Consider the following 16,569-nt stretch of genomic DNA (forward strand, 5'->3'; position numbering starts at 1 on the left):
AGTTAACCTCCAGATTTATAGAAAAGTTCGTTTAGTAAAGTTTTCAAAGCTTTGTGAGTGTCAAACTTATTCAAGTTATCTTTACTTATAGTCACAGTTTCAGTGTGGAAGCTGAATAAGGTTTGTTGTTGCTAGCTATACTCACATTGCCCGCTTGTCAACGATTAAAAAGTTTTAAGCCCGTGGTCCTAAAAGCTTGCACACCCCTGGTCTAGAGCAGGGCTACTCAACTCGCGGACCGCGGTCCCAATCCGGACCGTCTGGGTGCTGATGGTGGACCTTGAGCTATTGAAAGAATAGCCTCATTGCCACCTTTCAGGGGAAGCAATTTTTACTGTGATTATCCTAGTTCCTGAGGGCTTCGACTCCCAGACTCCCCAACACTTTCTCAGAAATCCAATTCGAGTTATATTTTACCTAAAAAACTGGTTTAGTACAAATAGTTTAACTTTTGTGGTTTCGTGTGAAATAATTTATTCACCGGACCACTAAAAATATTCAGCTTGTTAAGCTGGACCTTTGTTAAAAGATTAGTTGAGTAACCCTGCCCTAGAGAGTTTAGACCAGGGATGTCCAACCTGCGGCCCACCTGAGATTTTTATGCGGCCCGCTACTCACTTTCACTCCAAGTAGTATTTTGAACATCATGGATAAAAATAAACAAAATGTGAACTTTATAGAAAATGAAGAATGGCTGAATCATTTTTCGTTCTTAATTGACCTTACGGAAGTGCTAGCTGAGCTCAATTTGCATTTACAAGAGAAAGGTCAGTTGTGTAGTTCAATGTTCGAGTGAATAAGTAGCTTTACCAGGAAATTAAAACTTTTCATAGCACAGTTGAAAGCTGGCGAAATTGTACATTTTCGTAGTCAATCTGAAACAGCTCAAGACTGGTTTGTAAACTATGAAAACTTTACTAAGTTATGTGAAGATTTGCTTGAAGAATTTACAGTCAGATTTTCTGACTTCGAAAAGATTGAAATTGAATTAAGATAATTCAGTGACCCAGTTTCATTTCAGTGTGATAAAGCGCCACCCGAATTCCAACTTGAACTGATTGAACTGCAAAGTCGAAAAAGTTTGAAAACTTTCCACAGACAACACACTCATCTTCCTTTATTTTATAAAGAATTACATTCATGTAATAAATTTTCTAAATTAGTTAATTTGTACAGAAAATTATTGTTTATGTGGGGTAGCAAATATTGTTGCGAGCAGTTTTTTTTATCCATGAAAATCATCAAAACTGCAGAAAGAACAGACTGACCGACCAACACTTAACAAACATTCTAAGAATCAAGACAGCGTTCTTCAATGCAAATGTTGATAACCTCTTAGCTGGAAAACAATGTCAAAGATATTGTAGAAATAAATTTTTGTTTCTTTCTATGTGTGCGTTATTTGTTCCCATTTGCAAAGATGAAATTAATGGTTTTTAATTGTTTCTTTATGTTACTACTTTTCTTGAAATTTAATAGATCCTGCGGCCCATTGATTTATTTGAAGTGACAATGCGGCCCACTATAATAAAAAGTTGGACATACCAGGTTTAGACCAAGCATACTGTAAGGTAGTAGGTTGTTGTTACGTTACACCAAAACAATGAATTTTTATGACGTAACGTTATCGTTCTTTCTTGAAGTTACTGGTCAAAGCAAATCGGCTTTAAATAGTGGCGTAATTGATTATTATTGAGATGATTATTGAGACTGAGAACTAATTGTTAGTTTGGACTGAAATTTAGTTTTTTTTTAGAGGTTGTAGAATGTCCTGTTGTATTCTGAAACCAGGGCTAAAGTTTAAATAAAAACTACCCTCCCTTCTATTTTAAGATTACCAGTATTACCTTTTCTTGCATATGTTTAGTTTAAATGTGCAAATTCAATTCTGTGAGAAAGATATTAACTAAACAAATTCAGATTTTCAGTGGTGCCTTTCCTGTGATAAGCACAATGTTCCAAATTGTACTTTTTATTAAATGGATTTAATATATTTAAGGTTTGTATGCTGCAGTCAACAATAATGCAAAAAAGTGCAATCACAAAAGTAGTTTTGAAAAAGCATTCTTAACGGAAAAGCTGCCTCCCATTGCACACATTATATCATATATGGGTGCTTTAACGCATCATAAATTTTAAAACTTGAATTGGTAAAAATATCAATTCAAAAAAAGTTTTTGTATCTCAAAAACGTGATGTGATGATCAAAACTAACACCAGATTCGAATTCAGTGCACCCTTTCTAAAAGCAGATTTCATAAAAAAAGATTACGAAACTAAAAGTTATTATCGGTCAGTAATCGTCGAAGCACCACAACAGAATTACGCAATAAAATAGTTCACTCATTCCAAAATAAAATTGTAGCCTGCCGTCCAAGCTATGCATATTGATTGTGACATTGCAATAGATTGATTTAACCGTATTCGGACTAAGCTAATTTTGTGAGGTAATGGCCTGACGTGTGGACTTATTCCATCCACACTTTCATTTGCTAATAACTTTTGATATAAAAACGTTATGAGGTTGCTTTTTTCGCAAAGTTAAAGCAAAATTATTAACAAACTGGTTAAAATTTTAAGTGGACACACATACTCAACCAGTGTTTTGCTTTTACTTTTTTGCTAAAAGTAGTCATTTTTTTTTTAATTTTTTTGATGTCTCCGTCATAATCTCCTGAAATCGTTAATATCTTCGTTAAAAGCACACGGTCCAGTCATGCATGTAATCCGAAATGGTCAGTAGTCATGTAGGTCACGTAGTAAATCTTGGAAGGCACAAAACAATACAGATGTTTGCTAACTTGCTTGTACAAGATGATAAAGTTTTTCAGATGACCTGGCAATTTTAGGAGTAGGGTGTCAAAAACTGCTGATAACTAAAAAACCATACCACATGAAAATGTCATTTTATTACTAAAACAAACATGGATAATTTTTAGGAAAAGTCATAAAACTTCAACTTAATTTGAGACAGTAACTTTTATGTAATCGATGAAAGTTTTAGATATGGATGGAACCGGTCAACCCGTTAGTCCGAATAGGGTTTAAAAAAAAAACGATTAAACAAGTCAACTCTTTTGAATACCTCGATTGTTCACTACGAATGATGCTAAATCCAAAGCGAAACAGGCTTTACAAAACACAGCATACTGCATACATCCTTCGAAACAAAAATTTACATTTCGCAAAAAGGAAGCTTGTGTTAACGTGGTATATCTTTTCTATATTGCTGTATGGATGTGAAACCTAGACGCTAAGAAAAGAAACACAGAGATTATGCAGTACTGACTGCATAATCAACTGCATAATTGCATAATCCTCACTGATTTCAATACCATTCGACATAGCACATGATTAGGTAACTGTATTCCTAAAGCTAGTGCAATTACCACAGCGAACTGGCAGCATCAGGCTAAAAGAGGTCGTTGAAATCTACATTGTGAAGTAAGCAACGATCATGCTGCTAAAAGCGAAACTCGATCAATTGCAAACACAGATATATTTAAAGGCTACTAAAATGTAGTTCTTTCTAAGAATGTAACAAATATCATACATCGGCCACAAAACAAATGGAGATGTACTAACTCAAACTAATTAAACTAGAACCCTCTTGAAAAACATCATCAAGCGACAAATAAGTTTGTTTTTTTTTCATGGCACAAGGAAAGAACAATTAGAACACACTGCTTTTTGTGAAAAGATCAAAGAAAACGAGCTCGTGGTAAACATCGCCTCACCTTCCTCAATAACCTCAAAGATCTTCACGTTACTGTACAACCGCAACAATTTTTAATACAGTCAAATACCGGGATACTGGAAAGAACTGTGCATGAACGCCTAGGCCAGAAACAGGCCTCAAACAGGCATTGTACACAAAGAATTACACAAGTTATCTGATATCATTTCAACATTTTCATCAAATTAGTAGTTATCAAAACAAATATACCAGTATAACAACGACTATTATTTCGCACATTGTGACTACAACTGCTGCACCACACTTCCACTTACCTTTACAAAATCACAGCATTCTTCAACATTGATGGATATGAACTCAAGTGAGACTTGTTTTCCTGGCCTCGCTTGCAGAGTCCATGTGCAAGCTAAGTTATGTGCATAATGTCCAGGCCAGCCAGGAGAGTTTAGAGGCTGCTTTCCAGAGTTTGCTATTGCGGTAAAGCCACAAGGAGCTGAAATTAAGATTGAATATCTGAGAAAATGTATTTTCTATGAAAATACGTAATAGGGTGGCTCATTTTCCTTGATGTTCTTTAAAATTTTTGTCAGTTTGGAATAATGTTCCATTTTGCTCACTGATATTTGTAAACCCAAAATTTTTGTTGGGTTTTGACCTTTGACCCTGGTTCACCCAAGGAGAAATTATGAATTTTTCTGAAAAATTAGTAAATTTCGAAGTGGCTTTGCAGTATCTGAAGAGAGGATTTCTCAAAATTTAACTACATGATTTTGACGTCACTTCCTCTGTTAGCTTCCAAGTGGAACATCTTCACCCTACTCCAAGTCTGAGAGTCACTAATAGTGCATGCTTTTAGTGTCATTTTAGTTGATTTTACATCCTTTTCGCAGTCAGTGAATCTATAACATATAGACCAGTGGTTCCCAACCGGGGTGCCGCGGCACCCTTGGGTGCCAATTGCAATGCTCAAGGGTGCCGCGAGATATTGCAATACTGCGGCCCGTTCTTCTAACTTTAACCCGCTAAGTGCGGAATTTATTTATTTCAAACCGAGTTGCAGAGCGTATTAAGTTTCGCGTCTCGCAGTTACTTCCTGCTCCTTTCTGGAGAGTCGCGTAGTGGGGAAGTCGCTAACGGTAAGCCTTTGTTTTCTCGCCCAGGAAAAACAGCGTGAAAGAGATTTTGACTCTTGCTGTTTGTCACGATTTCTTTCTATCTCTTACCAGGAAAAAGACTTGGAAAGGTTCAATGACGTAGTTTAATGGGTCAAACCGAAAAGCAGTCAATTAAATGTCGAATAATTCTACTAGTGAAATGATAATCTGACTTCTTGAAGAACTTTAACGAACGGCTTCTCAAATAACTCTAATTTCTGCATCAACTATACCAATTCACAACTCATAGCACAACTCTCATAATCAACTCGTAACAATCAACATAATAATAATCTCAGAATAAACATTACACAAACTACACCACTATTTATAGTTGGCTGTTCAGTCCAGTAACTTCGAGAAGGTTACATCATAAAGAACCATCGTTCGGTCACGTAGCATTTAAATGTAAACAACAGAAGTCTCTAGAAGGTCACGTAGGGAAAATGATTCCAGAAAACACGTTACATAATACAGATTTCGTCATCAGAGGTTACTTCAGGTCATAACCGATAATAACACATCACACCAGAATTCTACAATCAAAACAACACGCTCGTTGAAGATACAAAGCAAGCCATCGCGAGGCATTGCACCTTGATTGTGACATACGCCCCCCCTTAGAATATTGTTGCAAACAATATAACAACACAATCAATACAAAACACACCATAAAACAATTAATTACTCAATAATCAGTTCTCATAAGTCTATCGTTGCATGATCTACCAACGATAGCTTTTCTCAAAACAATAGTCACGTTTTCTGCGAAAGTCTCCAACGTCCTCAACATTTTCAGTGCATCGACGAGCAAGATGACCCATCTTCTTACATCGGAAACACCTCCTCTCCGGACAGTCCTTGGCGAGATGACCTTCTTTATGACAATTATAGCAAGCCTTTTCATCAAAAGGGCAGCTCCTGGCTATGTGTCCAATCTCTCCACATCGGTAGCAATGGTTGTCACGGCAACGTCTGTTTTCTGAATGTCCGCCGTTAGCAACGCATTCCCTGGCGAAGTGTCCGCGTCTACCGCATCTATAGCAAACTCCAAATGGTCGTCGCCTGCCTCTTCTCCTCGGTTCATCGCGCTCGTAATATCCGTCATCGTGAGATCGTTGCTGATTATCTGCAGAACAATCTTGAGCAAAGTGACCATTCTTGCCACAAGAATCACAAGTAACTTCAGAATCTCTCTCAATAACATTTCCGATTATAAGATCAACTAAAGAGTTTTGTAAACATAACGCTTTCACAGTCCCACTACAATATGGTGTTTCGATGTCTATCATCGCTAACGGTCCTTGAATTGAAGTGTTATTAATCTTTATCACATGGCCAGTTTTTCCCGTTAACTGACTGTCTTTAACCAAATCTCTTCTCACTATTATACCAGTAGAACCAGAATCACGTAAAACTTTTACCTTTTTGTTTCCAACTTTTCCATCCACTACTGGCAGGTGATCTTCAGGTATTATTTTTCCGCAAACATCTTCATCCGGATTCTCCTCGTCAAGCGTGGGTTCAGGAATCATTAACGCACAACCGCATCGATAAACGTCCGTGTCTTTATCTTTTCCAGACTGATTAGGTAAGGAAAACGACTTATCCTTGCATTCCTTCGCTTCGTGTCCTTGCCTATTGCAACGATTGCACCACTTCCTCGATTCCTGATGATTTCTGTTAGTCTTCCTCCGGCAGTTAACAGACTTATGACCTAAGCCATTACAATTAAAACAAAGTACTTCTCTTGGAACCGCACCTCCTTTAAAATTATTTGTTTGCTCTTCGTCATTATCGCATGACAACGTTTCTTCAGTCGACAACTTCTCATCATGAGCAACTAAGTACTGTTCTGCCACACTGGCTATTTCTTCTAGATTCTTTGGACTTCTCTCCATTAAATAAACAGACAGATCTTTTGAACATGAATCTGTGAATTGTTCCTTAACTATAAGGTTTGCCAATCCGTCCAATGATTGTTCGGCTCCCGAAAGTTCAAACCATTTTAACAAAAGATTTTTCAAACGTTCAATAAATTGACCTGGGCTTTCGTGTTTTTCAGGCTTTGCCTCACGGAATCTTTGACGGTATCCATGCTCGGTAAAATTGTATCGCTTTAACAGAGCTAACTTCAATCTGTCGTAATTCATGGCTTCTTCTTGCGAAAGTCTTGAATATACATCAAGAGCTTGTCCCGATAATAACATGCTTAGCTGGGTAGCCCACGTCGACTTCTCCAATTTGGCTATTGTAGCATATCTTTCAAATCTTAACAAATAACTATCCAACTCATCTTTTTCTTCAACAAACGATGGCAAATCTGGACGTCTAACTTGCGCCAAAATAACATCTCGAACATTATCATTAGTAGAATTAGATCGCTCACCAATGTCCAGCTTTTGTCTTTCTAATTCAAGTTTTAACTTTTCCAATTCATATTGCGCTCTTCTTTCTTCAGCTTCTGCTTCGCGCTGCGCTTGTTTCTCTTCAGCTTCTCGTTGAGCTTGTTTTTCTTCAGCTTCAGCTTCGCGCTGCGCTTGTTTCTCTTCAGCTTCTCGTTGAGCTTGTTTTTCTTCAGCTTCAGCTTCGCGCTGCGCTTGTTTCTCTTCAGCTTCTCGTTGAGCTTGTTTTTCTTCAGCTTCGCGCTGCGCCCGCTTCTCCTCTGCTTCAAGTTGTGCAGCTTCAGCCTCACGCTGTGCTCGTTTTTCTTCAGCTTCAAGTTGTGCAGCTTCAGCCTCACGCTGTGCTCGTTTTTCTTCAGCTTTAAGTTCTGCTTTCTTTATTTCACGAGCAGCTCTTCTATCTTCTCTTTCGTCAGCTTCTCGCTGAACTTTTTGGTCCATTATCTTGTGATACTCTTCCATCACAAACTGAGACTTCTCATTACCAGTCAGCCCCATTCGTTCAGCCATGCTCCCTAAGTCTTCAATCATCTCATGTTTGACAGTATCCGCCATCTTGACATTAATTTATTATTCTTTCAATAAATCTTCAATATTCTTCGGTTTTTCGGTTATATTCCTTTTCGGTTATCCCGGACGAGCCCCCAGAATGTCACGATTTCTTTCTATCTCTTACCAGGAAAAAGACTTGGAAAGGTTCAATGACGTAGTTTAATGGGTCAAACCGAAAAGCAGTCAATTAAATGTCGAATAATTCTACTAGTGAAATGATAATCTGACTTCTTGAAGAACTTTAACGAACGGCTTCTCAAATAACTCTAATTTCTGCATCAACTATACCAATTCACAACTCATAGCACAACTCTCATAATCAACTCGTAACAATCACCATAATAATAATCTCAGAATAAACATTACACAAACTACACCACTATTTATAGTTGGCTGTTCAGTCCAGTAACTTCGAGAAGGTTACATCATAAAGAACCATCGTTCGGTCACGTAGCATTTAAATGTAAACAACAGAAGTCTCTAGAAGGTCACGTAGGGAAAATGATTCCAGAAAACACGTTACATAATACAGATTTCGTCATCAGAGGTTACTTCAGGTCATAACCGATAATAACACATCACACCAGAATTCTACAATCAAAACAACACGCTCGTTGAAGATACAAAGCAAGCCATCGCGAGGCATTGCACCTTGATTGTGACACTGTTCTTTCCATAAAAACATTTGAAACGCATCATTATTGCCAGGTTTCATGATTTTATTTTGCGTTTTACGGCGCACAAAGTCAAATTTCAGTGATGGATTATCAGATTGCGTGACCCAGCACGATTATAAAATTGCACGATTGTTTGCGAACCGTTGTAAACCAATCTATTCACATGCCAGCACTGGGAGGATTAACACATGGGTAAGAAATCCATTTTTACTGGACTCTCATATTGTTTTGAATTAATTGACATTCGTAACGATGGAAATTTTAATCTTATGCATAAGCAGATGCTTCTCGACGAGTTCTGGATAAAAAATCAAAATGAATATCCTTGCGTTGGAAAGAAAGCTATTGTGCTTTTGCTGCAGTTTTCCACGTCATACCTATGTGAGAGATTTTCCGTACGGTATTAACAAACATAAAAACTAAAAAACGGGAACGACTGCTTATAGCCGAGGAAGAAATGCGGGTGGTTTTATCGAATGTGACCCCAGATATTATGGGACTTTGTGCAAGAAGTCAAGTCCAAATTTCACACCGACTATTGAATAAATAGGCTACATTTAATTACGCGTGCTATACTATACAACTCATTATGTGTTATTTTTAATACAGAAACCTCATAAAATTGATCCAGTTTTGCTAGGGTGCCGCAAATTATTTATCTCTTTGATAGGGTGCCGCAAGGTCAAAAAGGTTGGGAACCACTGATATAGACCAACAAAAAAATTTGGCACAAAAGATGAGAGTCATTTTAGAGTATTTCAGGGCCCCTGATTCCGAAGATGCACTTGTTTTTTTCGAATTGGCTCTAGTTTTCGAGATATTCGACAATGAAAATATTTTTGAAATCGTTTCTCAAAAGCTTTCAATTGGCACATTATTTATTTTCAGCCCTGTTTATCATTATGATGTCATAATTGCACTTGTCTAGTTCAATTGGTTCATATTGCACGAAAGTTCAAAACGCAAGCAAAGGTTGAAATGAACTGCGTTTAACGTAAGGGAGACATAAATACTCAATGAAAACAGTTGTGAATCAGTAGGCCTACATCACAAGAAAAATATCCCGAAAGTCATGTGTTTATGAATGCAGCTTTATATTGAAAAGGTAGGCCTACTGAAATGGATACTTGTACAAATAAAATTTTATTCCAAGCCTTTGCTAAGGCCAAGTCTTTGCTGCAAGAAGTTTTTTCTGGTCTATAGGCTAAACAAATGGCATATAGGCTAATAAAATATGCCTTTGACAAGTAGGATGCTGTACAAACAACCCAGATATATTTTGCTGCATGAGGCAACGCAGAGGACCAACACATTTTGCGAAAGATACAGCGCTATATAAAAACAATTATTATTATTACTTTGACATGAAGCTGGGTGATCAAGATAAGTCCTGGGTTCCTCCTAACGTATGCAAACATTGCACTCAAACCCGTTTTTGGGCTCAAGGCTAAGAAGTTCAGAGTGCCATGGCATAAAGAGAGCCGTGGAATCACCATGAAAATTGATACTTCTGCACGGTGAGGATGTTCGAAGGAAGTTGGAACATCATGTTTACATGAAGTGTGCAAGGCATTCCCTGCATGGACGTTGCTATTTCTGTTTTGATTTGCCCTCTCTAGTTTCAAGTGGTGATTTGCTTGAAACAATAGGAAAACGGGCATGACTGAGAGTAACCTCAATACCTTCAGTAATGTTTTGGAGCAAGGTCAAGTTTTTTTCTCAAAACCATTTCTACCACCTACTGTAGTAGTTAAAGATTTAGTTATCAAAAGTGGTAGCTGCAATCTTGGCTTCTCATCTCGACATGGCATTTTTGACTCCAAGGCTAAGATTACGTTCTTCCGCAGCAAGGATAAAATTCTAAGCAGCTACTTTACTGAAGAACATAACTTTGTATTCTGTAATTATATAAATGGCCTTCGTACCTTGATGGGTGTTGCTCACAATGCTCAGTAGGCCAATCATAATAAAGAGTTGCGTTTGTTCATCGATAGCTTTGTTTTGTTTATTTGTCTAGTTTGTTAAGCAAAACAAAGTATGCATTTTATTTGTACTTAGTAGCTTACTTAATAAGTCTGAGACTGTTGAAATCAACAAATATATTAATGCAAAACGCAAATTATATATTCTACATCTTGTATCCTCAGGCTTAATTCACATCATATTTTGATTGGTACTAGGCCAGTAAACGTTAAATAGCTGTTTGTTTGGGTTGTAATCAACGTGATTGGTTCCAAATAGCGTTTATACAACTCAGAAATGTGCCTGGGATTACTTCCAGTTTTGTCTATGTAGTAAACGACACGACGTTAAATCTATAGAGGCTCAAAATTGCGAAAAAAATAGTTTTGCTGTAACTCAAAAACTAAAGCCAATTCGAGAAAACTTAGTGCATTTTTAGCATCAGGGGCCTCGAAATACCTTAAAATGACTCTCACATGTCTTTATATAAAAAAGTTTTGTTGGCCTGTGAAAATCGATAGGCTAAACATCGTCAAATGATTCAAGAAACTGAAAGCAGTAGATATTTACTACGTGAAGAGTGCACAAAGAAAATCATGTCTGAAAATGTGGTAGAATTCGACATTTTGAGAGTAATACATGTGTCAGTGTTCATGGAGTTGCTAATTAAACCACTTTGCTTGCTACAAGTTTGTGTTACTGCCTCTTATTGTGTCCATTAAGATGCTAGAGTGTATTAGAAGATAGCGGGTCAGCATAGTTTCAGGGATAAGCGAAAATTTGATATTTTGAAAAAATTCAAACTAGGTGAACCAGGGTCAAACGTTAATATTTTTTTGTGAAATTTGGTGTAGGAGATACATTTACCAAAAGGAACAATATTCCAAACTGACGAAAAATTTAAAAGAAAAAAATTTTTTTTCGAGATTTTGCGCCAGCCTAATACGCAACCACGGTTGTGTTGTACATATCATTCATAATTTAATTACTACAATATAGGCGATGATCTAATGCAGAGGTGACGAACCTGCGGCCCGTCAAAATTTTTTTTGAACTATGTCAAAGAATAGCAAAAAAAGGTTTAGAAATCCTTGTGGCTTTTGCGACAACCTACCTATGTGAAACTGGGTTCTCAACTCTTGTAAACATCAAGCCGAGAAATCGTTTAGATCCATGAGATGATATGCGTGTGTCCATCTCAAAGAAAGAACCTCGTTTCAACATGATCATTGACATTGATCAACAAAATAGCGATTCGTAGATTGACTGATGAATATTTTTGAACTTACAAGACTGTTTTTAACACTAGAACGGCCAAGGTGTCGAAATCGACACTTTTAGAAATTTAGTTCACTATTTTGGGCCTTAATTGTTATCGCAACGTCTTCAAACTTTCAGTAGCTTCCCAATTATGCTTAAATTTTATAGTTCAGTATTATTTTTCTAAAAAATCTTTTTATGCTATCTACAATGTGCGGATATACCTCCAACGGCCGAAGTGTCGAAATCGACACCTCATACAAATTTAATAAGATTTGTAAAGTATAAAAGATTTTCTGTGTGAAAAAACTAATTCAATAGTTTTCACACTTACTTATAGCGTTTCTCATGGTAATTGTTCAACACTCGGCTTGATGTGTGCTATCACTTGGCTTGACTTTAGGTCATCCTACTGAGTTTAGAAATACCTTCCAAAAATCTATCAGCGATTTGCAACAGATAAGTTTATTCATATTCGAGAGCCACTGGAAGGACTTGTTGCTAATTGCATCAACAATTAAACTCCGGTTTGGAGCCTACCAATCGATGAAGATCTATTTCCAATGGAAGACAGATGTCCTTTTATCGTGTTCATGCCAAACAAACCAGACAAGTTTGGCATGAAATTCTGGGTATTAGCCGAGGTTCATTCAAAATACGTATGCAATACCGTACTGTACTTATCGTACCTCGGAACTATTGAAAGAAAGCAACGAAATGGAAGGCTTCTCCCCGAGGATGTAGTGATCAAGATCACCACCAATTTACACAGACAAAGCGGGTACAACATCACAACAGTTAACTTCTTTACTGGGTAGAATCTTGCTGGTTTACTACAGGAAAGAAACATAACCATTATTGGAACTGTTCGAGCTAACAGAAAAGGACTGACAAAGGAGATGACCAAAAGTGGAAGAGAGAGATTTTTCAGTAAATTCTTCTACAATTCATCGAACAGCTGCATTCTTGTAAACTATCAATGCAAAACAAATTGTCCTTTCCACTATGCATGACAGCCCCAGTATTGATGCAACAGAGAAAAAGAAACACTCTGTGATCCATTTTTATAGCCAAAACAAAGTAGTAGTTGATGTGTTTGACCAAATGGCAAGAAAGTAGCCTACGCCACACGTGCAGCAAGTATAAAAGATGGCCTCTTGCAGTTTGGACAAATATGCTAGATATTGCAGCTTTGAACTCTAGGATTATTTTTAGAAAACGTTCCGGCAGCAACATCAGCCGACGGGATTTTATCCTCCAGATCATTGAGAGCTTGAGAACTGCTCATGTGCTGAAACGAAAGCCGACACTGCAGAGAGAAAAATAGCAGGGACCACCATCTAGAAAACGCAAAAAATGTGCTGGATGTTATTGCAAAAACAATACAGTTACCATTTGCGGCCACTGTCGAAAAGTGGGAAGTGTAATAATGGTGACTGGAAAGTCACAGAGTGCAAAGGCTGCACTACGTAAAGTGTTTGTTGGCTTGTTTGATTTTTTTTCTCCTGAATAAGAAAACTTGTGCTATTTTTATGATAATTATGTCTTCGCTCTGTTGAATTTTTAGATCATCTTACACAGTCAAGATACAGATACAGTCAAGCTTCAAACTGATCAAAACCCGGTGGCCTACGTCATAACTTTTCATCTAAAACCAACAAATGAATAGCGCAAATAGGTGACAAAAGTAATAAGTGCTTCAGATAGTTTTATCACTGTAAAATAAAACGAAATCTTACTGCTAATTTTGCAGAAAAATAAAGTTTTTGTGAAAAGTGTCGATTTCGACACCAGCGGCCGTTGGAGGTATACCTTTTTTTCGGCCGTTCTAGTGTTAATGCATACATTCAACACGTAAGTTATAAATACACTGAGTTTAAATCCTATTATTACAATTTTATTTGCTTCCGTCGGCCATTGCAGACAGGGACAGTTCCGGTATTTGGGGTGTGCAAACCGTGCGATTACACAGGGCGCGCAATTCACTAAGAAAATTATGGATTGTAGATCATACTGTAATGTACTGTCTCTATCAGAAAATGCAGTAATTTTTGACATTTGCAATTGAAAAAATTCAATTCGATTCACAAGCAAGTACCGGTATCCAAGTACCGGTATTTTTTGAACATGCTCTGAGAATGCACCAAATTCAAAGTAATATTTCAAAATTTTCTGGGGGAGGTCTCCCAGACCCCGCCACTGGGTGTCGCTTTGGTTTTGGATGTCATTGGGGCCGCAAAAGCATATTCCGCACAGGGCCCGAAATACCCTAAGACCGGCACTGACAGGGGGTACGAGAAAATTTCATGAAAGCTCAATGGGTACGAGCGCTGAAAAGGTTAAGAAGCACTGCCCTAAACACTAACTTTCATGGTTTAAAGTTAGAAAATAGGAAAGCTATAAAGTAAAGTAGTGAAAACACTATTTTTCACCTTGTATTTTTGGTCGTTTGTTACTTGTCATGAATAATATCTTGAGTCGCTTTTAAAAGATTTCATAGTAGCTTATACGATTAAAAAGTTGTGTGGCCCGATAACTGATGTGTAATTGACAAAGTGGCTCGCGACAGCAAAAAGGTTCGTCTCTCCTGATTCAATATGAAACCATCAATAATTCTTCAATATTTTCTATGATAGCTTTTTATGTTTTATTTAAAAATTAGATTACTGCTTGCGGAGTCCAACAGGTTTAAAAGTGTTGCTTCAGATTCTAACTTCTTACAAAATTATAACTCGAAAACACATAACTTGAAACGTTTAATTGTACAGCACAATTTGAGACTTTCAATAGGTTTACCAATCCTTTTATAACATATAGACGTGATCTATTTATAGGTATATGCTGCATTAGGCTCAATAAATTTGAACTGATGATGATAACCATGATGATAATGATAACCGAAGCAAATGTGCAACCAAAGATCGTGTAAGCTGCAGAGTAGGCCTAATTGAATAAGACTTCTCTTGTCATGCAAATTTTATTCGACATTGGCACGACAGTTCCACATTTTTACCATTTAACAAACCCACAAGAAACGTTCATCCCCATCCAAACTCCAACGAATCTGTTTCTTGACCCTATCTTAATACGAGCTGGTTTCGTACGCGGAAAGTACGTCACGGGCCATCTTAGCCCAGTGCTGATTAATCGCTAATAACGGGAGCTATGAAAATCATAGAGACAAAATATTTTACAAGATAATAGCCATGTGTTTTGTTCATGTAGAAATTAAATTTTTACCCAACAAATTTATTGAAATAAAGTGGTTGAGAAGAAATAATTCAGAAAATCGGTTTTTATTCTAATTTCCCTAAAAAAGCTTCAAATTTGAAATTTTTGAATTATAAGAAAAAGTAATGCTTTTTAAACATAAATTACTTTTGCTTTTAAATATAAGGCATCTTTGGAATTTTTTACATTTTAAAGTAATTGCACTAACATTTATTATAGCACTAACATTAGAATATATATATTTAGCATTGCACGAAAATGTCTAACCACCTGAGACGAAATGTTTATTGTGAAGGGCAGGAAGGTAGAAAAATGGCCAGTGTAGGTTTAGAAAATTTGCAAAGACTAAACACTAAAAGTCAAGAAATTTCACATTTCTAGCAGATTTCTTTCTGATAAATATTTCACTACTGGAGTGAGGCACCCCCATACAACCCGTGCTGCTACAGATAGGGTTAAAAAATAAATATCAAGAAGTGGTTGAAGAAATTGTACAGTAGATGCAGCTAGCTGATCGACAGTTTGCTTGCGAATGTTTTGTTAACCCATTAAACGCCGCACCTATTTCTAGAAGTTATTTTTTTTTCATTTTCTGATATGTCAGTAGCACTCTTCCAGTTTCGATATAATTAGTAAAAAAATTGAAAACTTTTTGTTTGTTTATACAAAATCTGAGGCGTTGCTGAAACTCAACGTCAGCCGTTAAGCGATAAACTTTTTAATTGTTTGATTAATCGAGTGTTAAGACTCCTTTCCCTTTGCGTCTTCTGCCTCTCTCTTTTGACTGTTTTACTTCTTTCGTCTGAACATATAAAAATCTAAGACCATATTTTAGTCAAGTGCGAAAAACATAGTTTTCTATTCACAATTGCAAACAACGAAATCATGTCGCATAAAAACATACGAGTAATAAAAGTACACAAAAAATGCACTCAATAAAACACAATGTCCTTGAACACATCTACTTTAGATTATTGCCTGTTTTTGTGGTACAATTCATTGCAATCCTGATGAAGAAGCACGTCACACATCCCACAAAGAAAACGCGTTTGGCTGTGACACTGTCTGCAACGACGTCTTTTATTGCAAGTAATAGTTTTTAGAAAGTGGTGCGATGTAGAATTATTTGGTCGGCTATATTCAAGAGCAAAAACACTTGGGCGGCCAGTGGCAGAGATTACAAAGCGTTTGAAGTTCAAAAGTTTCACAGTCGCTTGTCGTCGAAACTCTAGTCCCAGCAATTTGCTTTCCAGATCTTCCAGCTTGTCAGCTTCTTTGCTTACAGGAGAAGATAAGAAAGAAGCCTTTTTCCCACTTCATTTTACTTCCGATAAGCTGCGTTTTTCCTTCGGAACTGGGGTCGTTGGGTGTACTGGGTTGCAATGAATTTCAATCTCTCCTACAGCGTCTGGTAGCACTGCTTCACATTCTGTCAAAACGTTTTCGTCCATACCCTCTACGTCGCTAACTACAGCAGGATCTGGTGGTGCTATGACCATGTCAAATTCATCTTCTTCACAATATTTCATATCGTAGAAATCAGCTAATACCTCCTCTACAGTAAGAAATTTTTGGCGAGACATTATTTAGTGTAACGTAATGCGTTCGGAAAAAATAGCGGTAGCTCGGCC

General features: G+C 37.1%; 1 protein-coding gene across 1 annotated transcript in view; it reads right to left on the bottom strand.

Moving 5' to 3' along the window:
* Positions 1-16,569, bottom strand: part of LOC145779892 (uncharacterized) — a 122,071-nt gene that overhangs the window by 35,518 nt on the left and 69,984 nt on the right. The window contains exon 9 of the mRNA XM_082591567.1: positions 4,012-4,190. Coding sequence (XP_082447693.1) covers positions 4,012-4,190 — 179 coding nt within the window. The remainder of the gene's footprint in view (positions 1-4,011; positions 4,191-16,569) is intronic.

Source organism: Aplidium turbinatum, chromosome 1 (assembly GCF_918807975.1).
Source record: "Aplidium turbinatum chromosome 1, kaAplTurb1.1, whole genome shotgun sequence".
Lineage (NCBI taxonomy): Eukaryota > Metazoa > Chordata > Ascidiacea > Aplousobranchia > Polyclinidae > Aplidium > Aplidium turbinatum.